We start from the raw sequence: 26,223 nt of genomic DNA, 5'->3' as shown, positions 1-26,223 counted from the left end.
TCAGCAAGCGCTCTCTGTATATCTGTCCTTGTCTATTTATTGTTGTCTGTCAAGCCCCTTATATATATATATATATATATATATATATCACTTTGGCGAGCAAGCAAAGTTATAAACCTTGTGTTGTGCCCTGCCCTCGTTATATCACGGGTGGGGACACACATCCTATGTGTATTGCTTGTTTGGGAGTGGAGCATACCCAGTCAGTTCTCGAGGGGGCTGACTGTAAGCATTGCTTGAGTTTGTCTATGAAAACTCTCCGCTCTCGCCGGGCGTTCTTTGAGGAGGACGGTTCGGTTCGCGCTCACCGAGGTGCGGGTCCCGCTGCTGCCGAGGCACAGCGTCGAATTTCATCTTGGGGTTCGCAGATGGATCTAGTAGGGGGGTTTGAGACGGGCCCCACCCTTTCTCAGCCCTTACCTACTGGATTCGGTGTCTTTGCCCAGGAAGGAGCCCGCTCTGCGGCTTCTCCTTCCCAGGCTGAGGCACCAATATTACGGCTATCCAGTTCTGAGGATCTGGATGTCGGTAGTATGGGGGATATTGAGTGTTCGCCAGCTCATACCCCTGCTGATGAGGAGCTTATGGAGGTTTTATCTCGTGCTGTTACTAAATTAAATATTGAGTGGCCAGCCGATGATTTCGATGTTGAATCTAGAAAGAGTCTTTTAGATGAACGTTATTTACCATCTAGATCACGACCTCCTCGTCAGGAACTCCCGTTTTTTCCCGATCTCCACGCCGAGGTTTCGAGATCGTGGATTAAACCGCCGTCTTTCAGAGTGCATAACCCACAAACTAAGAATTATAGTAAAGTTCAAGGGATTGATCATTATGGTTATTTGACTATGCCTCGTGCTGAAGACACACTAGCGAGCTATCTCTCCCCTGAGTCTTCTTCTTCTCTGAAAGCCCCGACCTTACCCACCAAACCATTAAAAAATACATCTTTGTTGGTGGGTAAAGCGTATTCGGCAGCAGGTCAGGCTGCAGCATGTTTGCAAACTATGTCGATTCTCCAAGCGTACCAAGCTGACCTGCTGAAGGACATAGACGATAGTGAGGAAGTTAGTGCTGACGCAATTCGAGAATTGCGTCGCACGACAGATTTATCTCTCCGAGCCACCAAGGAGACGGCCAAGTCTGTGAGCCGCTCTATGGCAGCCTTGGTGGCCACGGAACGCCATTTATGGTTAAATTTATCAGAAATAAAAGATAAAGATAGATCTGTTCTTCTGGACGCACCGCTGTCACCTACAAGTCTGTTCGGCGACGCTATAAATTGTGTCGTCGATAGGTTTCAAGAAAATAAGAAACAAGCGGCTGCGTTTCAGAGGTTTCTTCCTCGCCGGTCTATTGTCCCCGAGGCTGCTCGTAGTATAAAGTCTGAGCAGCCTCATCCGTCTACGAGCTCCGCTCACAGAGTTCAACAAAAACAGAGCGTCGCCGCTCGGGCACCTCCTCAATCTACGGTTCCTGAGTGGCGCTCGCAGCCCAGACCTGTTAGCGGTAGACAAGATCTGAGGACTGTTATCTCTAGGAGAGCTTGGGCTAAGAAGAAGTCCTGACGCCAAGGCTATCAGGCTTCTGAGGGTGGTCCCCTCCAGGGAGGAACGGTTCCGAGGAACCGTCCCTCCTTGGCACCCTCCGGGGGGCGACTCTCCGAGGAGAGCCGCAGCGCTGCCACTTCGGTTGTTCCCTGCCGGTTCGCCGCTTCAGGGCACCGAGGTGTCAGCGTCCCCATGCAATCCTCTTAGGAGGGTTGTAGAACGGTCAGTTCGGTTGTTCCCTGCCGGTTCGCCGCTTCAGGGCGCCGAAATGATTGTTCAATCAAATCCAGAGGCCAGTCTCGAGAGACTGGTTCCCTTTTCGGAATTTCTGGCAGCGTGGAAACTTCTGCCAAATATTTCTCTATGGGTCCTGCACATAATAGAAAAGGGTTACAGAATTCAGTTCGGTTCTCGTCCGCCCAGATTTCAAGGAGTCCTCCCCACGGTGGTGGACTCACAGCAGGCTCTGGTAATAGAGCAAGAAGTACTGACACTTCTTCGAAAGGGAGCTATAGAAAGGGTTTCTCCTCCCAGCAGAGAGTCAGGGTTTTACAGCCGTTACTTCATTGTTCCAAAGAAGGATGGAGGGCTGCGTCCTATTCTAGACCTGCGGCAGTTAAACAGCAGGGTTCAGAAACTCAAGTTCAGAATGCTTACACTCAAACAGATTGTATCACAGGTTCAGTCCGAGGACTGGTTTGTCACAATAGACTTGAAGGACGCGTACTTCCATGTATCTATCCATCCTCATCACAGGAGGTTCCTGAGGTTCGCTTTCGGGGGCGAAGCATACCAATATCGGGTTCTTCCATTTGGCCTAGGTTTATCTCCCCGCACTTTTACAAAATGCGTGGATGCAGCTCTGGCTCCGTTGAGACTCCAGGGCATCCGCGTATTAAATTACATCGACGATTGGTTGATTTTAGCTCAGTCAGAGCAGGTGGCAGTTCAGCATCGAGATGCTGTTCTGTCCCACATAAAGAGTTTGGGGTTGCGGCTAAACACCAAAAAGAGTGTGCTCCTCCCTGCTCAGAGGAACACTTTTCTAGGTGTAATTTGGGATTCGACCACAATGCAGGCACGCCTGTCTCCTGCTCGTATTTCTGCGATTCTCACAGCCGCAAAGAATGTGAAACTAGGCCAGTCACTCACTGTGAAACAGTTTCAGAGACTGTTGGGTCTCATGGCAGCTGCGTCCAACGTTATTACTTTTGGCCTTCTGTACATGAGACCCCTGCAGTGGTGGCTCAGGACCAAGGGGTTTTCTCCCAGGGGAAATCCGTTCCGCAAGATCAAGGTCACGCGGCTATGCCTTCGTGCCTTGGCCTTGTGGAAGAAACCTTGGTTCCTCGCCCAGGGCCCAGTGTTGGGGGCTCCTTGTCGATGCGTCACGCTTTCGACGGATGCTTCCCTCACGGGATGGGGGGGCGGTCATGAGTGGCCGCTCGGCGCAAGGTCTGTGGCAGGACCATCAATGTTCCTGGCACATAAATAGTTTAGCGTTGATGGCGGTATTTCGAGCACTCAAATATTTCCTGCCAGACCTGAGAGGCCATCACGTGTTGGTCCGCACAGACAACACTTCGGTGGTCTCCTATGTCAACCATCAGGGGGGTCTGAGGTCACGTCACCTTTGCAAATTGGCCCATCAGATCCTCCTATGGGCCCAGGGGAAGTTACTGTCGCTCAAGGCGGTATATATTCCGGGGCGTCAGAATGTGGGAGCAGATATTCTGTCGAGACAGGGGCTGAGGCCCGGGGAGTGGAGACTTCACCCAGAAGTGGTGGAGTTCCTGTGGGAAAAGTTCGGTCGTGCTCAGGTAGACCTTTTCGCATCATCAGATTCAACCCATTGTCCCATGTGGTTCTCTCTAACGCACCCAGCTCCTCTCGGTCTGGATGCTATGGTGCAGGTGTGGCCGAGGCTGCACCTGTACGCCTTTCCCCCGATATCTTTTCTTCCGGGGGTTCTGGAGAGGGTTCGCCGAGAAGGGGCTCGTCTGCTACTAGTAGCCCCTTATTGGCCGACCCGAGTTTGGTTCTCGGACTTGGTGTCTCTTCTGGACGGCTCCCCCTTGGAGATCCCAATCAGGGTGGACCTCCTGTCTCAGGCCGGGGGCACGATATTTCACCCTCGGCCGGAGTTGTGGAAACTGTGGGCCTGGCCTCTGAGGGGGCCAGGCTCAGGGAGACCGGTCTTTCGACCGATGTTGTAGAAACCATTCTTCAATCCAGAGCTCCTTCCACGAGAAGGCTGTATGCGCTAAAATGGAAACTTTTCACCACGTGGTGTGTTGAACGTCAGTTAGATCCTGTTAACTGCCCTGTTGGTTCAGTTCTTGATTTTCTGCAAGACCGTTTCTCGGCCAGGTTATCTCCTTCCACCCTAAAGGTTTACGTGGCGGCTATATCTGCCTACCACACCCCTCTGGGGGGTACTTCTATTGGGAGAAACCCTCTAATTACTCGCTTTCTCCGTGGTACATTGAGGTTGAGACCTGCACTGCACTCTAGAGCACTGGCTTGGGACTTGGCCATTGTACTCGAGGGTCTGGCTTTAGCTCCCTTTGAGCCCATCGAGGAGGTTTCTGAAAAGTTCCTCACTCTAAAGACTTTATTTCTCCTTGCTATCTCATCTATCAAGAGAATTGGTGATTTACATGCTTTGTCGGTTGCTCCTTCATGTCTGGAATTTGCACCTGGTATGGTGAAGGCATTTCTCTACCCCAGGCCGGGTTATATTCCTAAGGTCCCACTGAATGTTGGGGGCCCAATAGTGCTGCAGGCCTTTTATCCTCCACCCTTTAATACCCCTGACCAGGAACAGCTTAACCTGTTATGTCCAGTCCGGGCTTTAGATGCCTACGTTCACAGAGCTGCCCTGTGGCGTAAATCTGAGCAACTATTTGTTTGTTTTGGGTCACTCAAGAGAGGATGCCCTGCATCTAAGCAGGTTATGAGTAAATGGATAGTCGAGGCTATTTCATTGGCTTATGAAGCGGCCGGACAGCCTTCACCTATGGCTGTGCGGGCCCATTCTACTCGGAGTATGGCGGCCTCTATGGCCTTAATTTCGGGAGTTTCCCTTCTTGACGTATGTAATGCGGAAGGATGGTCCTCTCCGCATACATTTGTCAGGTTTTATGACCTTGACCTCTCCACTCCTGGGGCGAGGTTGCTTGCTTCTTAGTGTGCGCAGGACCTCACACAGAACGGGCATTTGTCATTATGGTGTAGTGGGTATAGGGTTCCCACCGCGTCTCAAACGCAGCTCGAGTTCCCTTGAAAGGGAACGTCTCAGGTTACGTATGTAACCCTGGTTCCCTGATAGGGAACGAGACGCTGCGTTGGCCTGCCATACTTCCTGCATGCCCTGATCGACTTGCTTCAGGTTTTTCAGAAGCTCTCGCGGTCTGATTTCAGGGTTGCTTTATAGTTTCCTGGTCTATGACGTCACCTATGTCGTAGCGGGCTTCCATTGGACTGATTTTACACGTGCTTCACGACGTAATCACGCAGAGCGTTCCCCCCGCGTCTCAAACGCAGCGTCTCGTTCCCTATCAGGGAACCAGGGTTACATACGTAACCTGAGACGTTTCCATCACAAAAAAATAAAAAATAAATAAATGAATAAATTAAATAAATGTATAGGTTTTATAGGTTTTTATATATTATATACAAATAGAAAAGTTATTTTTAAACTGTGGAAAAAATAACTTTTCTAATATTTTACATTATTACTGTTTTTACTGCATTTTTTAAGGTTAAGTTTCTCAATTCAGCATAGTATTTTTAACTTATTTGTCACAGTACCAAAATTTTTGTAGTCGGTACCAATACCAGTAACATTTTGCGGTTCTCTGTACCAATTTCGGTATCAGAGCAAAACATTTTTAATTAAGTACTTTAAAAATGTTTGTTTTATTTTGTCTCATCCATTGGTTATCACTGTCAATCATCGCAATTACTATTCAATCGTGCATTTAAATACGGTTGTCAATCCAGAAACTTTGCAGTGTTCTTAGCAGCATGAAAAACTAAACTTGTATTTAAAAGCTGTCTTAACTGTACAATGAATCTCTTATTTAAATAGTGTTTACACTTTATTGGTTACAATGAAAGGATTCGTGAGAGTGTGGTTCGCATTGAACAAAACAAAACCTTATGTTTTTTCAGCAATGTTAAGCGGATTCTGACTAATTTACTTACTAGCATCTCTGAAAGCCCCTTGTGCTCAACAGATATGATTGTGATTGGTTACAATGTTCAACACTTGTAAAAACACACTGTAAACAGAATCCTTTGACACTCAGAGAGTGCTCAAACTAATAAGAACGGGAACGTTCGAAATCAGCGTCTATCAGCGATTACCACTCGGTACTGCAGAAATGCTGGGCTTGTCTACTTTCGTTGTATTTTTTTTTTTTTTTTACAGACTGGTACCATTAATACCTGTTTGACAACCCTACTTAAGGCAGCAGAATAAAAAGGTAAAATTATGAGGCATAGAGGGAACTTTACTGTGTTATAATTTGGAATGTCAATGAAGACATTTTGTGTAACACCAGCTCAGTGTCCCCTTCACATTTATAGTTTTAGCAAAGTTAGCATAACAATTAAAACAACCATATAGAGACATCTTCGTGGCATTTCTGTTGCGTTACATACATTCTTAAAACCAACAGCCCAAACAATACACAAATCCCTCTTAACAAGATATTAACTGGTACAATGGGTAGTATTTTCAATTTAAGCCACAAAACATATTGCCCGTGGTTAATAGCTGTGTCTGTGAGTGCTATGCTGGGCCGAATCCAGTTGGCCTGAAACTGCAGAGGGACATTGGGTCTGGACTCCGAGGTCCAACAGCGTGTGTAAGAGACTGATGAAGGAACCTGTTTCAAACATATGGCCACATCAAAGCTCTACTGCCAGACTGGATTACCTGCAGAAGCAGCGCTGGGTAGGAACTGCAGATATGTGCATTCATATTTACATTTATTCATTTGGCAGATACTTTCATCCATAGCAATTAGGTTATATACTTGTTTTGTTTTTTACTTTTGTGTTTCCTATGAATTGAACCCATGACCTTCATTGTCAAGACTATGCTCTTCCAGTTAAGCTGCATTTTTGTGCACATTAACTGCAGTGCTAGAGAGCAGCATATCCGATTTTTATGCGTTTTTGCATGTTTGTATGAGCAATATTTAATATTACTTAAGAGATTTTGCCTGCTTCCCAATGCACTGGTAAAGCTATGCATGACAGAGTGGAAAGTTCTGTCCTGAGAATAAGTAAACTTATTTCAAGCACTCACATCTCCGCTGGCCAGGAAGAACCTCCTCCACCTTGTAAACGGACAGACGGGACACACCTCCACAGATGGCGCCCTTCTCGCCTTTGCAGTCCAAGTTACAATCCTCTTCTTTCATCCGAACGCTTGTGATGCGGTTGCCACAGTAACATTCAGTCCCATATTCAAGGCCAGCAAACTGGTATCCGCTGTGTTAAACAAAACATTCAAAATCTAATTATACTCACAAAAACCCTGGTTGCATAGCATGAATATTTACAGCGGAAACTCTTTCATTTCTTAATACAAGACGATATTACATTATATATATATATATATATATATATATATATATATATATATATATATATATATATATATATATATATATATATATATATATATATATAATGTTTCTAAAAGAAATCTCTTATGGTCCAATGTCTGCATTTAATTGATCAAAAATACAGTAAATACAGTAATATTGTGGAATATTATTATAATTATTTTACAAGAACTAGTTTCTATTTTAAATTGTAATTTATATTCATGTGATGCAAAGCTGAATTTTCAGCATCCGTACTCCAGTCTTTAGTGTCACATGATCGGTCAGAAGTCATTCTGATATGATAATTTCATGCACACAAAGCATTTCTCATTATTATCAATGCTGAAAACATTTTTGTAGCTTATTTTTGTGGAAACTGACAAGTTTAAGGTAAGGTTATTTATTTATTTACTTATTTAATTTTTTTTTTTTTTTTTTTTTTTTTTTTTTTTTTACCAAGGATGCATTATAGTAAATTGATCAAAAGTTACAGTAAAAACATTTATAATGTTACAAAAGATTTATTTTTCAAAAACACTTTAGTCTTCCAGAAAAGCCTTACACAAGTAACTCACACTAAAACCCTTGAATGCAGCCCGGACCCAGTAGGGATTCTGCTAAAGTCCACCAGCATCTCTCTGTCCATCCCTGCCTGTGAGCCCAGGAGTTTACCAGCTGGTGATTGACCAGCTTGCTGAGCCAAACATCTGTCTCACCATTACCCTGTGGTGCTAGACTCAGCCACTTTGTAGCGGCAGCCCTTCTCAGGGTGCCATTGCGTACCACCTGCCCAGCTCTCTCACAGTAACAAACTTGTCCAGGACACTCCTGCATAAATCTCAACTTTTAGATGGAACATAACAATTTTTGTTCTATTACATTGACAGCAAATGGGCTAATGGTTGTGTTAACCACAAATATCATCCTCCATCTCAAAGCTTTTGTCCTCTGGCCCACTTGCCTTTTTTTTATTTTTTTTATTGGAGGTTGCAAAAGGCGCAGCACGATTCCATTCAAGCATGTTGGTGTAGGGCTCAACAGGTATTAGCTTGAGCCCCTCTGCAAATTGTTTCCCTGATCCTCTGCTTGAAACGTGGCATTGGCACTGCCATGGCAACCTATCCAGGGACATTCCCACTGTTAATCTGCTCTGAATTAATCGCTCAGTCTGAGCAGACATGTACCTGCAGACACCTGTCACCTATCTGCAAGAGGATAATATTGGGGTTGGATGTCAGATCCTTTTCCATCTGTGCAAACATAGAATGTATTCTTAGATATAAGTAACTTTTGGCAGGTCCATAAATATGATGTCTTGCAAGGTTACAAAATGTTGTTTATTTACTGTAATCTATTTATTGTAAATTTACTTTGAGTTTAACGTCGTCTCTCGACTCGTGATGCTTTGCAAACTGTGCTGGCTTTTGGAGACGCTCTGAAGGGAGGGTGGGATCTCATGCTTTCATAGCTAACTTGCTATTGCTAGCCGCTCCGAAAATTGCCTACCCTAGCTTTAAGCAGCATAACTTAACATTTATAATAAAAATAATGTTGCTTTAGCACAAAATCTGAAGCATATTTCTGAAGGATCATGTGACACTGAAAACTGGAGTAAAATACAAAAAATTCATAAATAAATTACATTTAAAAATATAAATAAAATAGAAAACAGTTGTTTACAATTATTTCACAATACAACTGTTTTTTGATCAAATAAATGCAGCCTTGGTGAGTAAAAAGAGAAAAAATACTGACCCAAAACTTTTGAGAGATTTTTTAGGCTTTATTTTTCCTTTTATTTCCTTTATTTTTCATTTTCAATTTTTACACATTTTTACTAAATTATGATAAATCAATTTTATAATAAATCACAAATTTAGTTTAAACATTGTGGTAACATGACTATAAAGAATAGAAAATCTCACAGAAAATTAATAGAAAAAATATTCTATATTAGAAATATAATATTATAAATATAAATTAAATATTATATGATACTAATTCTGAGGCTGACGATATGTACCTCCTTTTCACTAATCATTTGTTGAAATAGAAATAGAAAAAAAAACAATTCCATAAACATTATATCTAGCTGTAATGCAAGACTATAATATTGCACAGGTCATGATGTTTGAGGTAAAACAAAAAACGTAATTTTGCACTAAAGTTGTCAACACTGTTAATTATGATTTCTTCTTCAAGGGAAGTCACTATGTCAATGTGAACTAAGAAAATCATCTCTAGCTCATGTTAGGTTTCATTTTTTCTAATGGACTATTTGGATTTTCCCTGAACATTGCAAATGTCACCCAAGTAATTAATAAGTAAATAGTAAGTAAATAAGCTCTGAAACGTTGAAGGTAATTACAGGAGGTCAGGCTTCCTCACACTTGTTCTCTGGTGGTCAATTATCTACCAGCCTAAGAACTAGAGAAAGTGAATACTCCATCATGGCAGATAGCTGTTTCTCCTCCAGCATTAGCGGAGTCCAGGTCCAGAGTCGCGGTCCATTAATTGGGCCTGATCCCATTCCCAGCATGAGCTCCGCCAGCTGGCACACGGATTCACACTGCATGTTCTTTTCCCTAAACACTGTTTCATTATTTCGTGATTTAAGATGAGCACGAAGGAGACTCTAGGCAACAGATGTCCATCTGCTTTTCAGTGGCTCCATGTTTACCAAAAAAGCTTTCTGTATTTAACTATGTTGAGTATCAATCACATACCTTTCCATGCAGGTATCCTGACACAAGGTGCTGGTCATTTTCCGGAAGTCATAGAACACCATCCCTTTGAGTGCCCGGTCCTTGGCGTCATCCAGAAAGCAGCCGATGTAAGTGCCTAAGCGAAGAATTACAATCGCATCACAAATTCAGAACGTGACCTTATTCTGTGGAAACAGATGGGACGATTCTGCAGCACAGCTTGGAATCGAGATAATTGAGAAAATAATCCAATTATCATAAACAACCAATTTGTCATCCTGAAAAGCACTCATTTAGCATAGACTTTCACCTTTGTGTCGGATTTTTCTTTTCGGAAGGACTTTCTCCACTCTAGACGCTTCTTGTTCGGACATGAGGCTGTGGAACCAGCGGCGTCTCAGATGTCGGATCTCCTGGTTTCGTGAGGTCAGCCATTGTGGTCCAGTATTGTCTTCGGACAAACCGCTTTGGTATCCCACCCCCTTGCCGTTGAGCCGTGCACTCATTATTCCATAACTTGTCCGGAGGGCAGGCGCCTCCAGGGACCTGGGAGGAGATGGCAAAGACGGTAATGGAAAGTAACTGCCCGTCCCACGCTGTGACACCACCAATCCATGTCTCTGCAGAAGTAGAACACTTCCAGCCATAATGTAGGCGACACCGAGAAAGAAGAAGAGTAGCTGAGTCCGTCGTAAAAAGCGCTGAAGCCTGTAGAAGGGCTTTGCCATGTTGCCCTCCTTCCAAGTTAGTCAAGAAAATTTTATTCTACAGTTTCATGTTGCCATTGTTCCAACCAAAAAAGGTAGAGATCTATTCCAGGTGCTTCATGCTCTAGAAAGCTCTACCACTGATACCTTATTCAAATTCTTTTTAAAAACTTTGAGCGCAAAATTCCTCAGGCAAAATGTCCCGCCGTTTACCTGTGAGAGGATTAAGTGAAAACTTGAGTGTGGCGTTACATCCCCTTGATGACAGAAGTACTTGTGGCAGAATGTACTCTGAGCTCTTTCGCTTCAAAGACTTCGGGGAACCTGGTGGGAAAATAGAAAGCAGTTAGACACAAGTTGAAGCACATCTTTCACTTTTTTTATTCGCAGAGATAGACCGGAGTGCTAGAGACAAGAAAGAAATATAGAGTATGTAGCAGTTATTCTGGTAGTATGTCTCCATTAAGAGGAGAGAGAAGGGCTCGCTGGCTGGAGAAGCATTACCTCTTTGTGCTCCTGTCTGTCTTTATGAGTACACAACAAATGTGAAGAGTGTTAGAGTGTACACTACAGTCTCCTACTTATTATGGGGGGCTTGGGCTCTGACAACCCAAAGGCAGTATACGCAAATAGTTTTGGGTTTTGTGTGTGTGTACAGTATATAACAAAGTGAAGTACGTGGAAATGTTATTTCGTTTTTACAGTGATTTTCAGCTAAGAAGAATGCATACATTGATCAAAATTGACAGTAAAGACATTTATAATGTTACAAATAATGTTATTTATATTTCTAATAAATGTTGTTCTTTTGTGTTTTCAAATAATCAAAGAATCCTGATTCAAATATTAAGCCGCACAACTGTTTTCAAAAATATTTTTTTTCTTGATATGATTTATAAGGATCATGTGACTCTGAAAACTGAAGTAATGATGATGAAAATTTGGCTGTGCATTAATGAATAAATTACATTTTGAAATATATTTAAAATAAAAAAGAAGTTATTTTAATTGTTATTTTAAATTGTACAGTATGCTTTTATTGTATGTTTGATCAAATAAATGCAGCCAGGTTTAAAAAAAAAAAACTATGATATATATATATATATATATATATATATATATACACATATATACACACACACACACATATATATATATATACAGTATATATATACAGTATATATATATATATATATATATACATGTATATATATATATATATATATATATATATATATATATATATATATATATATATATATATATATATATATATATATATATTTAACATCAATCCTCAACAGATGAAAATTACAGAAATCTGCCAGGGGTGATTAAATACTCTTTCAATTCCTGATTTTCATTTCTCAAATGCATTTTCATGTGTCTAATGTTTCTTTTTTCTTCTTTTGACATGTAACATGCACATTAGCTGACTGAGTGAAATGAAATCTGGTTTAGTACTGCTTATCTAAGCCAAATACTTTCTGGAATTTGCAGCACTTTTCCCCCTCCATGCACTTTAGACATTCTTGAAACTTTCAGCCCATTATTTCAGCTCCACTGACACTCCTTTTGTGTGGCAAAAACAAACCTTGTATCAAGTCTTACTGAACACCGGGGTAGGCAGTCCCTTGCTTGCTTCCATTCATTCTTGCCAATCAAGCAAGTATAGCTATACAGAGCCCACTGTGTGCCCCACATACTCTACCAGTCTATTTTATCTGAAATATGTTTGAGTCCACAGAAGATGAAAACACGGGCTGAGCCTTAATTGCATAATCACCAGACTACACATGAATATGAATGTGGATTTGGTTTAATGCATGGAAATCTAAGGCCAGACGAAGAGTAAAAACAGAATATCTAACCAATTTTATTCAAGATGCTCTTCAAGTCATGTGACTTTCTTAATACATGTGTCTGTGCTTAAACAATCCAAAAGAATTTCTGTAATCAAAATGTATTTTGTTTTTCCTCTAAAATGACTTTCCTTTTCAACTGACATCACTTAGGATAATGTAAACCAATAGCCAAATAGCTGTTTTCTTTAACTCTTTTTCAATCTCATTTTACAGCTTTATACTTTGGGGTAAAAATATCATTATTCTTATTTTTAGTCAGATCTTAATCAGAGATAACTGGGCTTGTTGCAGCTCTTCATACAAGCACAGCTTTGCTCACTGAACCCATTTTTTGTCAGTGAGCCCCCGACTCATTCTTTTTAGGCCTAGTGCTGGAAAATGTCTAGATTTGCATAAATGCTTGAGATGCAGGGGCGGGTGTCCTAGCCAGCACCAGAGGAAACCATAACTATGTGGCGGCTGAGAATGTCAATCAGCCTGAGGGCTCATTATTCTTCTAGCTATGAACAGTGAGTGACTGGCGTCTGGTAGTTTTCCCCCCTCTGCCAGCACACAGAGCAACTTCTAACAAATCTCTCTTTTACAAGACAGAGGCTGCATGTAGTTGACAGAAATCAAAATAACACACACTGCATCTGCCATTCTACACCGTAATTGTGTGGGGAAGGTATTTTAAAACAAATGATTTTAACATGCTAGGACATGTTCTAATAAACCATGTCATATTCAGCTATACTCTATGAATCTGCTTTTCATTTGAATTATTTGAAGCAACATGTTCTCATAAAACAATTTGCTTTCCATGTATACATAATTCATAGCTTTTGAATAATATATACAAATATGAAATGCTGCTTACATGTATATGAACAAGATTTACAGAACTGACAGCTATTCACAAGACGTTCTTGTTTGTGTTCTTGTGTTAATAACAGCTAGACAAAATTGAGCAAACTTTTCAACCAAAAACTGAAAATGTTTTATGCATTTTGGCTGTTTATTTACACGTCAGTGGCGATTTGGGGGCCTGAAAACGGGTTTCAAAGTCTACGTTTTTGAAAGTGATACAGAGTTATCGCCAGTGTGTAATCAACAAAAACGCAAATTTTAAAAAAAGGTGACGTCATGCGCATGCGTATGTTTCTTTACAAAGTGACCTCGCCAACTACTGGCCTGGTATGCGCAATACAGCGTTTTTAGTCATTTTTGCGGATCCGTGTGAACAGGGATCATTTTGGTAACGTTATCGTCTTTATGCGGAAAACCCAAAGGAAACACTTTTACACTTTTAGTACATTGTTGTCACATAAACGCACCCTTTGAACTGTCTAGGCATGCCATCTTAAAAATGTTGCACTCATGGCATGAGATGCTAAAAAACAACTTGACTTCTATATTTTTATAATATTTTTTAAAAATGTCTATACATTTTTTTCCCTCAGCAAATATTGAAATGGACCCAATGCAAATCATTTTAATTTATGCAATCAGTTCCATTGCAATTTTTAATTGATTGACAACTCAAGTATAAATACATACTTCCCCTAAGATGAGTTATTGAAAATGTGAATATAGACATTGAAAAAGATTAAAAAACACGTGCGTAGGGCTTTGTGTTTTGCTTTAGGTCAGATTTTGTGTAGTTATAGGCTTTTAGTGGGCATTTAATGTCAAAGCCTACTGACATCAATTGTTATTTCTGTTCCTCTTTCATCTCTGTAGAAAGAAAACAAATACTTATTACATTTTTTAACATTAGGCATAATGAAATACAACTAACTAGCTACAGTATTTCCCCCAAACAGAGTAGAGTATTTATGTGTTTCGTATTTTTTTTTTTTTGCTGTTTTTGCTGCTATGTTTGGGCTTGTGTTAGGGATCATTCATTATATGGTACATTACTGATAGCTGATGCTCAGCAGTCTTTGCTTCAAAATGAAAATACCTCCAACAGGTGCTACACTATGCTTTCACTGCTTTGAAGTGAAGGCATGAATCCTTCTCAACTAGGATTTTTAACTTTAGATCTATTCAATTGAAAATCACTTTTGGAAATAAACCCGAAATGAGGCCACGGTATGTTTATGAGAGATGAGTTTCTCATCATCTTGGTAAACCGGAGCATGTAGTCCCAAGCTTTTTTTTTGTTTTTGGGAATTTTATTCACTTTAAATAACTGTAATTAATGGAGCCAAAGGGAGGCCGCTCGATTAATTATAAGGATGGTCCGTTAATGAATGTTATAGCAGTGAGATGCGTGGGGCACATAATTCATCTTATTTTATCTTTTCTTTTCGCTCTGTTGTGTGCTTGCTGGTAAATAGCATTGTATTTCACACAGAAACAAATGCATTTATGAATAATAATGCAGAGCCAAGGTCATTTCCATTTCCGTTCAGGGAAGTCTGAGGGCTCCACGGTGAATTTCAGAGGGCATTAAGTTCGAAATCAAATGTTATTCGCCTTTATTTGATGTATTATTTATTAGGCTATTTTGCTGTTGCTCTAGTGACATATGCTTCAAAACTCTTGAGTTGTTATAGCACTGGGCTGAGTCTTCATGGCTGACGGTGGACAGCAGCGAGTGGGTGCTGTACGTCCAGACTGGTGCACTCATTTGTCTTCATCTGCTTTCCCAGCGTGTTATCATCTCACTTACAGCAGGGCAGCCACACTTCCATCTCAGAGGCTGATGGGACTGACCCTGGAGCTCAGATGCTGCCTGGAAAGCTCTCTTTTCTCTCATATAAGCATATTGCCACCATCTCTGTCCAAATGGATGTTATGTACTCCACTTTAGTATCTCTGAATGAAGCATTTCAGTAAAAAATGTTTAAGCAAAGAAGGTTTCCACAGTCATAATCTTGCTTCTAAAGAGTGTCACAGTGGGGCGGCAGACATATGACAGGTGGCCCGCTGTTCCCCTGGCCCGCAGTGACCCCAATCTGTCCTCCTTTAATATATATTCAAGGCTAAATCCAAGAAAAAAAAAATATATTATGCTTAACATTTCTTTTTTCTTTCTAATGCACTGTGAAAAAAAAAAATGTTAACCTGCAATTGTTACTGTAAGGAGCTATTTCTACCTGATCTAACCTTTACATTTATTTTGGCTAGTGTCACCTCATATATTTAGGTTGATTCAGTGATCATTCAGTGATGTTAAATAATACTTTGGTTTAAATTAATTTGGTTTAATTTAAATGTTACAACATTAAGCTAATTTTAGATTACTTTTTATCACTCAATACTGCAGTGCGAATGAAATCTCAAAATTAGTTTGTTGCAATGTGTTTTACATATATTCTGTAATATGTTCTGGGAAATAATCTTGCGGTAACACTTTATTTTACAGTGTCCTTGTTACTATGGAGCTAGAAATGTGTCTTTATTACATGCGAGAAAATAAATGATCTGAGAGAAGAAAAAAAAAGTTTGAGAGAAAAAGTTATCACACTGATAGCAAAAAAGCATTTCATGAGAGAAAAAAGAATATTTGAGAAAAAAAAGTTTTCATACCAATAGCAAAAAATAATATTTGAGACTAAAAAAGTTTTGAGAGAAAGTATTTTCTCATAGAACATAAAAAAATATAAATTTGAAATTTTTAAAATTATTTCTGAGAAAAAAAATCTCTCTCAAAATACTTTGAAAAAAATCTCAAATATATATTTTTTGCTATCAGTGTGAAAACATTTTCTCTAAAAATAAAAAGTGTTTCTCTCAAAACGCTTTTCTTTGCTCTCGATGCAATTTTTTGCTCTCGTGTCAGGATTTTGCTTTAGCTGTGAAAATTGTGTCATGGGCGGGGCCACGTTCTTTTTTTTCCTATTGGAACGTTCCTATTGGCCAGTCGGGTGAGCATCGTCTTGTCTTAGGAGTCGAACTGAATCATTACACCATTGTTCGCGTTCGGTTCACCTAGATAGATGCCGTCTCTGCAGATGATGACACACACACAACTCGATGGGTAGCTGGCTGAGCAAGTTCAGCATCACTGAAGATTACACATTAAACAATAGCACTCATGCAAGTTTACCTAGCATGATGGCTAATTAATAATTAGCTTTACTAGCGATTAGCAAGCTAATAATATAATACACATTCATTCATGAATATGAGTGCTATTTTTAATGTTTAATCTTCAGTGATGCTGAACTTGCTCAGCCAGCTAACATCCAGTTGTGTGTGTCATCATCTTACCCAAACATTGGAGTGTCCGTGCTCGACTTAGAGCTTAGATCAGGCCCAAAAAATCAAGCCCGACCCTACCCGAGCCCGTGCACGTTGTGTCCGAGCCCAGCCCGACGCATTAACAATAATTATGAGCCCGAGCCCGATTTAAACCCGAGTCCCGACCATTTTAATACGTGGGTCGTTATAACTGACGTTCTCAACTACTTTCTATGTTACTTTCTCCTCCTCCTCTGTTCTGCACCTCCAAATACTTTCAAGTTAGCCTACGTGTCGCCATCATACACATCAGCATAAATGCTCCTGATAAATTATGTGTTATTAAAGCATTAACACACAAACCACTGTTATAACATAAAATCAAGCAGCTACTGAGTGCATGGTTTGGCATGACTGAATGCGCGCAAAGTGCGCTCCCTGAAAAATCCCTAAAGCTGACATCAGTTCATCGCGATCTCACACATCTCTGTTATTATCAATGACGCTGACTGCACAATGAATCTTTCATAATATATACACTTTGTTTGTTATAATTAGAGGATTTGCCAGCATACAGAATTCAGCTCTGAACAAAAAGTCCGTTTTGAGCAGTGAGGGGAGACTATCTTAAATGCTTCTGATTGGCCATTGCGTTCAAGAAATCAACACATATGTCTGTGATTGGCTACATCGCTCAACGCTGCAAACATGTTATAAAACAAAACTCTGGCCTGTAAATCATTTGTATTTTGTTTTAGTTGTTCTTGTTGTTTTTCTGCAACAGATGAATAAAAATGTATTAGTTTTTATGTTTTATTCATAGATATTTCTAGTTTGCGGGAGTCCCACAAATCGTTTTATTCTCCCGGAACCCACCCACACAGAGTGAGTGCATTACAGCCCGCGCCCGCGCTCGCACTCGGCCATCAAACCTAGTCCCGCGCCACACTCTCTTGCGTTGGGAGTGCACGTCTCTAGATCAAAAGCCCGGCCTGGCCCGAGGATGGTGACGGGAAATATCGGCCCGAGGTCGGGCCTGGGCTCGGGCAGAGAATCTAAACTCTAAGGCAGAGACTGCATCTATCTAGGTGAACCGAACGCGAACAATGGTGTAATGATTCAGTTCGACTCCTAAGACAAGACGATGCTCACCCGACTGGCCAATAGGAACGTTCCAATAGGAAAAAAAGAACGTGGCCCCGCCCATGACACAATTTTCACAGCTAAAGCAAAATCCTGACACGAGAGCAAAAAATTGCATCGAGAGCAAAGAAAAGCGTTTTGAGAGAAACACTTTTTATTTTTAGAGAAAATGTTTTCACACTGATAGCAAAAAATATATATTTGAGATTTTTTTTCCAAGTATTTTAAGAGAGATTTTTTTTCTCAGAAATAATTTAAAAAATTTCAAATTTATATTTTTTTATGTTCTATGAGAAAATACTTTCTCTCAAAACTTTTTTTAGTCTCAAATATTATTTTTTGCTATTGGTATGAAAACTTTTTCTCTCAAATATTCTTTTTTCTCTCATGAAATGCTTTTTTGCTATCAGTGTGATAACTTTTTCTCTCAAACTTTTTTTTTTCTCTCAGATCATTTATTTTCTCACATGTAATAAAGACACATTTCTAGCTCCATATGTTACACGTTACATGTAGTATAGTCATTACTATAACCAAAACCAAACCCTAAACCAAACCTAATCCTAACCCTATAGTAAGTGCATGTAGTTAATAATATTACTCAGTACTTAAATGTATAATTACACTGTAAAAGGGACACCTTAAAATAAAGTGTAACCAGTCTTGTTCAGCATCACACACCAGGGTTGAATAATCTAATCAAAGAGATTCAAAGAGACATTTCCAGCAGTTCACTGATTGGCAGCCTGTCAGCGAATTCAAAATAATGTATGCAAAGTTCCCAAGAGTAATGGTGATGACTAATTAGAGTTCACTTATCAAAATTGCATTTTATTTACCATAATATTAGTTTAAAGGAAATGAAAATAAACCAAAAAATATACATCATTCTATTTAGTAGAGTTTATTTCAATCAAATTAATAATACTGATCTTGGCCAAGATGTGTCCATCTGATTTGAAACTCAAAACTTAAATGACTGAAAAAGCATTTGTAATACTTAATCAAAATCCTCTGAAGAAGGAGGAACCACCAGCTGTGAGCTGAACTGCAGGTGATTGTCAATCACTTTATTTACAGCCTACTCAAACTATTGATCATCCACTGCAGGGATTGATTTCACTGCAGTGTCCAAAACCTCCATATAAACTGAACTGTTATTTGTTGTTAATTTGGTCCAATTTTGCTTTTGATCCAACTGAGCTTTTGGTTAAAACACACAAAGCCTGTTGCAAAGTCACACACACACACACACACACACACACACACACACACACACACACACACACACACACACACACACACACACACACACACACACACACACACACACATATATTAGTGTATTGCAAGTCCATATACTCGTTGTTTTGTAGATACGTTTCAAACATGTTCAATTTCACTGGTTCACATCCAGTATTTACTAGACACTTACAGAGGCAAGAGAGGAAAAGAGATAAATTAGACAATGCATTAAAATTTTGTTAGGAATAGTCTGTCTTTGATTATTTATGCTTTGTGTTGCTTGAGGCACATTTACATTTGGGGATTTATAGCCCGGCTATAACAAGGCACTATAACTAAAATTCGCTCAATAAATGCTGGCTGAAAAGATGGCGACTGCTGGCCCCTGGACACCGATTTATTGACCACTAAACTACAACGGATGCGTGCACGAAACGTGTACTCGAAGTACTGACACTAGAGCACTTTAACACCCACAGACCACAGACAAGTAAGTGTGATCATTCTGAGGCCTCTTCTGGGAGATAAAGCAAGTTCAGGCAAACAGCAACACACAAATGCATATACAGTAGTCCTCGCTGACACAAACTGACAAGACTACAGCCTTATTTCCAAGTATTTTGCAGGAACTCATCACCATCCGCTGCAGAGGATGACACTGCATTCCAAGAAATGTAGCCCTTTCTTTCTCGACTGTAATGTCTTCAATTTTTTCAGCTGCTGCAGTAAGTAAATGTAGTGGTTTCTCACAAATTGAAAGTCTTTCATCTGTGCATACTCTGCTTCCTGGTTATGTACAATGAAATTTAACAAGCTGCATTATCACTATCCTTTCTCCCACTTTTATTAGTTCCTAAACCAACAGTAAATATAGTATATAAGCCCTTAAAGGGCTACCAGGAACACAAAAGAAGATATTTTGAGAAATATGTTTGTTTTTTTCCTTCCCAAAATCTTTTTTCTTCTCTGATGACGTGTTTTTCTAATGGAAAAGTTAAGTCCCGCCCTAAATTTTTCCCAACACGGGCGCTGATGCGGTTTAGTACAGGTACAGCCATTATTATTACTATCGCAAGACGGACCTAACATGTTGAGTAATTGCATGTGTCCGTACATCAAAGAGCAAGTTAATTTCTTAGATTATATTGTGTATTTAGCTCTAAATCTCCTGTGTCTCCAGAGATCCCAGTCAGCCTTCCTCTCCCACCTCTTCTTCCAAAGCCAGCCAGTCCGTCGGCCCTGCCTCCACTGTTTTCCTTCAGCTCTTCAGCTCCTCCTCTGACTTCACTACTGTATGCATTTGCCTCGGGTCTTCCGGTCACCAGCACTGCCTTGGCAAGAGTTACCCTGGGTCCACCTCCAGCCGCCGGGCCCATTACTCGGCTCGTAGACCAGTCAGTTGAACCGTGGCTCCTCCCTCCCTCGGCTCCACCTAGGACCATCGTACTTACGGCTCCACCGGGCTCCCTCATTCCTCCTACTCCCACTTGGTCAGACAGTGGTCAGCCTGCGCCACACACTTCTAGGCTTTTAGCTGCTCTTTGTCTTTCCACCCCTTCTGCTCCGTCCCTCCGGCTCCACCTTAGTCCCACTGGTGTGGTCTCATTGGCTCCGCATGGGTCTCCACCTCCATCGGCTCAGTCTCTGTCAGTCGTCTCCCTAGTTTCGTCAGCCAAATCTACACCATGGTTCCTCCCTCTCTTTACTCTGACATGGGCTATCGTCTGCTGTGCTCTGGGTCCCCATTTGGCTTCTCCTGCTCTCCTGTCCACCCTGGCTCCTCCCACTGTCATCACCGCCCTGGTTTCTCCTGTTACCTTCTCCTGTTTCCTGCCATTCACCTGCTCCATGTCCTCTTCCAGAACCCCCACCTTCCCTCCTTAGTTGGACTGTTACAGCGAGAGGGGGGCATAATGTAAAGTGTATATTCTGTTTTGGTTTTGTATTCACTGTGTTTCCTGTGTTTGTTTTGCCTGAGTTCCTAGTCATCTTTAGTTTCCCTGGTTGTTAACCAGTTAACCAGTTATCCCTTTACCTGTTCTGTTTTACCTTGATCACTCTCCCTGTGTAGTTAAGCCCTAAGTTCATTCACTTCTGTGTCACCTTTATTTAAATGGTTGTGTGTTTTCTATGTATTATTTTCTATGTATTATTCCTCCAATCATCGTGCAATTCATTACAGCCACAGTTTAGCGTGACAAGTTGACGAAGAAGAGTATTATAATATCACATATCCAGATGCATGGTGTAGGCAAACACACTTCTTGTTTGTTTTAAAACTGATTCCGGAGTGTTGATCAAGGTTGCAAAAAAACATCTACATCAAAATATCAGATATATAAGATATATCAGATATATAAAAAAGTCCCCTTTTTAATGATGTAAAACGAGCAGAAAATAATATAGACAAACGTTGTGCAGGGTTTAATTGGTTTCCAAACCTCATGCAAGTTATTTGACAGCCCAAGATCAACATTATAACATGGTTCAATGACTTTCCAAAATATGCGAATAAATAATAATGGCCATGGCACAAAAGGCCCGTTCAATCTATATAGAATGCTTCTGTCAGTTTTGTGAGACCACGGGAGACAGAAGGGAAATAAGACTGTCTCTTGCAAACTGTGCTAAGGCCAGAAAAAATATTTCTAGAAACATAATCAACCACCCTCCATGCATTAATTATTTACAATAGGTTTTAGCAAGGCTGGAGAACACTGCAGTCACCAGTGGTTGATCAAACCATGGGAAATCTAAAGGGGAAAAGACAGCCTAATCAAAGCAATATAAAGGTATTTATATGAATTGAGACCTGGTTCAAGGCTGAATAATCACTTTATCTGACTACTTAATTTAGCTTAAAGTGAGTCTCATTGTAATGATTGTTCAGAGACTTGACCTTGTAGCTGAAGATGTGATCACATTCTGAAACGCTTTTTTTCTAAAAAGGTCTGCCATTACTTTCATAGCCTATGCAGCTACTGTAATTATATGCATCATATAGGCACAAGTTTTAAAAAAATTCGAGCAGGGAGAAAAAATTGCAAAAGGGACACTATGACATACAGTAAAAGCACACTGATGCAATGTAATCATAAAGGATTATGTATTCATACATTATTCTATGGCAGATGCCTCTCTGGAGATGAGGCGGCTTCCCCCATAGGTGGTAAATGTATGCGCCTGAAAGGTCAACCATGACAAAATGATCTTGATTAAGCCTATGAGACATGAATGCTGAAGACTGACTCATTTACAGTTAGTCTGAAAATATTCCTTTTTCATAACCATAAAGAACCGATATAATGATGAAGGAATGAAACACTAATTAAATCTACAGCATCTGGGAGCACTCAAATGACACATGTTAGTTCAGTTCATCAGATAATTCAGCTCTTATGGACAAATTCTATCACTGGGCACATCATATTTATACACAGAACTCCATTAGACCTAGTGTACAGTTATGTGTTGTAGCACAAAACAAAAACTTATCTGGTCTATAAAAAAGTTTGTTTATAAAAAAAAAAAATTGTTATAACAAATATTTATTAAAAAAAGGTTTATTCCAGACACATGGGGACCCCCCATTTAGACTTTCAGCCAACCTAGAGGCATGACATTTTATGTATATGCAATATTTTTTTAATTGATCAATGGACCCCTGGTTCTATTATTTGTACTTCTAAGCTGTTACATTCACTTTAGAGGGATTGGTTTTAACCAATTACACTAAAACAGTAATTTATTTGATTCTAAAACACTATTTAGACTATAAGGCAGTAGCACTGCATACAAGTAGGCAAAATATTCATGAATTTGAGCACAAATCCTAAAAGCAGAAACAGCTAAATCAGTCACTTGGACATCGGTCATTAAACATTTGTTTGCATTCATTTTGACAAAACTGACCATGACTTGAATAGATATATTGGTGTAGGCTATACAAGTGACGTTTTTATAATTTACGTAAACTTTGAAATGCATTTAGTCTTAAGCAATAAAACGTTAAATTGTTAGAACATTACTTTTTTTGTGATAAAAAGCTTTTTTAAGCATTTCTCTTTTTTTAAAACATAAGAAATTCTCTTACCTTCATCAACTACCAGTCGGCAGTGAAGAATACAAATCTTGTAGCATATTAAATGTATTTCAGAGATTTCCTTGGGTTGAATGTCTCTTCATGAACACAAGCATCTCTTTCATCTCTGAGGCGAGCCGCATCTCGCATTCTCACTCTGTTTTGCTATTTTGCTCCTCTTGATGTTTTGTCACTAATCCTCTTGCATTTTCTTATTTTTCATAGCTGTGAAACCACTATAACAACGATAATCCTCATCTAAATCCGTTGCCGTGTCCCCTTTGCTTTGCAGTCCCACGTTACTCTGTGTGAACGCACGTAAGAGCCCAGCTGTTTTTAAGTCGGGCAGCGATGCCCGTATGCGCATGCGTCACAGAAGAGAGTGAGACCAGACCTAACCAGGAGAGAGTTGGGACCAGAGCATCAGCAGCATCACTTTCAAGGAATCTGTAACTCAATAAGACGTAGGCTACATGTAGGGGGAGACCGGGCAGTGGGAATCACGGGAGGTGAGTTGTAACATAGTCATAGTATGACCAATAAGAAATGAGCTACGAGGTGACATCACTATCGAACATGAGCACCACTTTTCTGAGGTGGTGACAGTAGTTGTGTCTATGCAAAACACCGAAACCGTAAAAGTAAAAACAAAATTAAGTAGTCTATAATTTTGCTTATGATTTGATTTGTGATCATCTGAAGCAGCATATTTTTTTTTCTGTTGACGAGAGATGGCACAAAATCTCATATCAGCACATTTAATATGGCTATATGCTCTTCTTAATTTTGTCATTCAATCTAAAAATCAATTGTGAAATTTTGTCAGACAAAACAGATTTATCATCTTTGCATATGTTCATCAAAGGTTTTTGTATGTGTTATTATTTTATAATTTAATAATGTAATTCATGGGGTTATTTTATAAATAATTCCATAAATATAGATAAATATTTTCACTATTAAATAAAACCTATAGGCTATTTGAGTGAATTCATTCATTTTGAATTCACAGTGTTGACATTATGACATCATAGAATACATTCTACTTTTAAGATTAATTTATTTTACTGACATTCCACCTTGTTTATCAGTTATTCAATTATTGAACTAAATTGTCAAAGCACAATTGTAAATAGAATACTGATTAATCACTCTATATTAATGAGACTTTATATGTATCTAAATATGACAATTTAAGTTGTTATCAAAGTTTAGACCATTAGACCATCAACATTAGACCATTTATGGCTAAAAATTATATAAAAATATTTAGTATAAATATACTATAATATGCTATAAATAATGATACTATACTATACTTGAGAAAAGTCAGTATATAAAATAACATGCAGCATATTCTCCCATATGATCCATACTTCATTCTTTATAGCTTTTCTGATTGAGACATCAGCCCATAATAACAATGCAGGGCCATAACCACCGTAGACATTGAAGAGGAAAGTTAGTCCCCAATCTGGAACATTTGTCCTGGAACATAACCTTGTCTAACAGATTTTTTTTTTCTTTCACAGTTAATGAGGCTCGAAATGTGATGCACTGATATAGATATACTATATAATGAGAAGAAATCACGCTCAGCAGATTCGATTCTTTCCTATCATTATGATTATCATATTATATCAGTTCATATCAGATAAAGTTAATGATAAAAATTATCCATTATTGTTAGCTTAAGTGTTGATAGCACAATAAGCCTTCTCGTCAGATTTATGGTCTGTTGTTTGAGAGTGTAAGTATTAAGATTATGGAAATCACAAATGTGTCTGCGTAACTCACACATGCAGCACATTTACACTTATATAAATAAATAAATGCTGGCCAAAAAAAGCAGAAGAAAGAAAAGGAAAACAACTGTTGGTGTAACTTAATGACTGTATTCAGATGAAAACAAAATGGATGAGGGCCTGTTTACTGCAGATCTGAAGACAGCAGCATTTAACATTTAGCATATTCTGAAAACTCGACTCCCTCACCAACATTCAGATAGAAAACGAGATCCAATGACTGGCCAGATGACTATAGCGGTTTACATTGGCAGCCTCTTTTGTCTCCCAGCACACATGCAGAGCAATTCAGAGGTCTTGAATTTAAGTCCCCTAAAATGAGAATGAAAGCGCTGGATAGGTTTCTGTGCTTGTGCGTCCTTCCTGCTGCGACAGTGCTTGACTGGGTGTGGGAAGATAAATTGTATGCAAATTGATTGTGACGCTGATGAATGCAGTCTAATGCATGGAAGGTGGAAAAGGTTGCCAAACAATGTTGAGTAGACTTTTTCTAACACCAGATATGAAAAGTGCATTGTGGCCCCTTGATTGCTATATAGTTTTGTAAAGCGAACATTATGGCATAACAATGTCTCTGAAGTCATTACGCTACCATTTGCATAGACTAAATTCATGTAAATTACACATGAGCAGATATGGCAGATGTACAATAACCAGACCGCAATTATTTTATTATGTTTGCGAGGATAATTGGAGAGAGCCTAGACACTTATTCTCCAACCACAATGGGGTTAGAGCACCATTGCTGTTAATTTAATTTTTCATAATAATTGTTAAGACAAATGATCCCTGCCTCAAATATAAAAGCCAGTTTCACACCAAACAATAAGCATATTAGCATTCGGAGGCCTGTTTGTGATATCATTTACATTTTTATTAAGTTAAGATAAGCATTGCCATGAATCTCTTCATATCCATGATGCCTATCTCAACCCTTTTGTTCAGCACATCATCGCTGTTTCACTGTGTAAGGAAATAATTGTTCACTGGTATTGTACTCAGGGAATATATATTTTTTTTTTCCTTGTGAATAGACCAGTAAGAGATGCTATGCTTGTGGATTAATTGATTAATATGAATCATAATGTTTACCCCCAAAAGAGACCACTGAAAGATTACATGATTTTTTATATTTTATCAAAAGAGGCAATTTAGATTAAATCGCAAGTTACACTGGAGCATCACACAAAGAAAACTGACAACTGTATTAACCTAGTTAGTCGCTTTTTTAAGAACATGTCAGATTTAAAAATGTTTATACAGGGAGTTATATTTATATTTTTGGATATTTAATCATCAAATGGAACTGTCTGTGACAGTCAGAC

The 26,223-nt window shown here is 39.5% G+C and overlaps 1 protein-coding gene across 1 annotated transcript in view; it reads right to left on the bottom strand.

The window, feature by feature from the left end:
- Positions 1-23,446, bottom strand: part of wscd1a (WSC domain containing 1a) — a 32,735-nt gene extending 9,289 nt beyond the window's left edge. Inside the window, exons 1-4 of the mRNA XM_077208165.1 lie at positions 23,106-23,446; positions 10,190-10,910; positions 9,901-10,015; positions 6,871-7,055 (exon numbers count right to left, since the gene is read on the bottom strand). Coding sequence (XP_077064280.1) covers positions 6,871-7,055; positions 9,901-10,015; positions 10,190-10,607 — 718 coding nt within the window. The 5' untranslated portion in view covers positions 10,608-10,910; positions 23,106-23,446. The remainder of the gene's footprint in view (positions 1-6,870; positions 7,056-9,900; positions 10,016-10,189; positions 10,911-23,105) is intronic.
- Positions 23,447-26,223: the final 2,777 nt, after the last annotated feature.

This window comes from Siphateles boraxobius, unplaced genomic scaffold (assembly GCF_051911475.1).
Source record: "Siphateles boraxobius isolate OS27281-9 unplaced genomic scaffold, OSU_SipBor_1 6, whole genome shotgun sequence".
NCBI lineage: Eukaryota > Metazoa > Chordata > Actinopteri > Cypriniformes > Leuciscidae > Siphateles > Siphateles boraxobius.
This window is presented reverse-complemented; position numbering and strand designations above follow the sequence as displayed.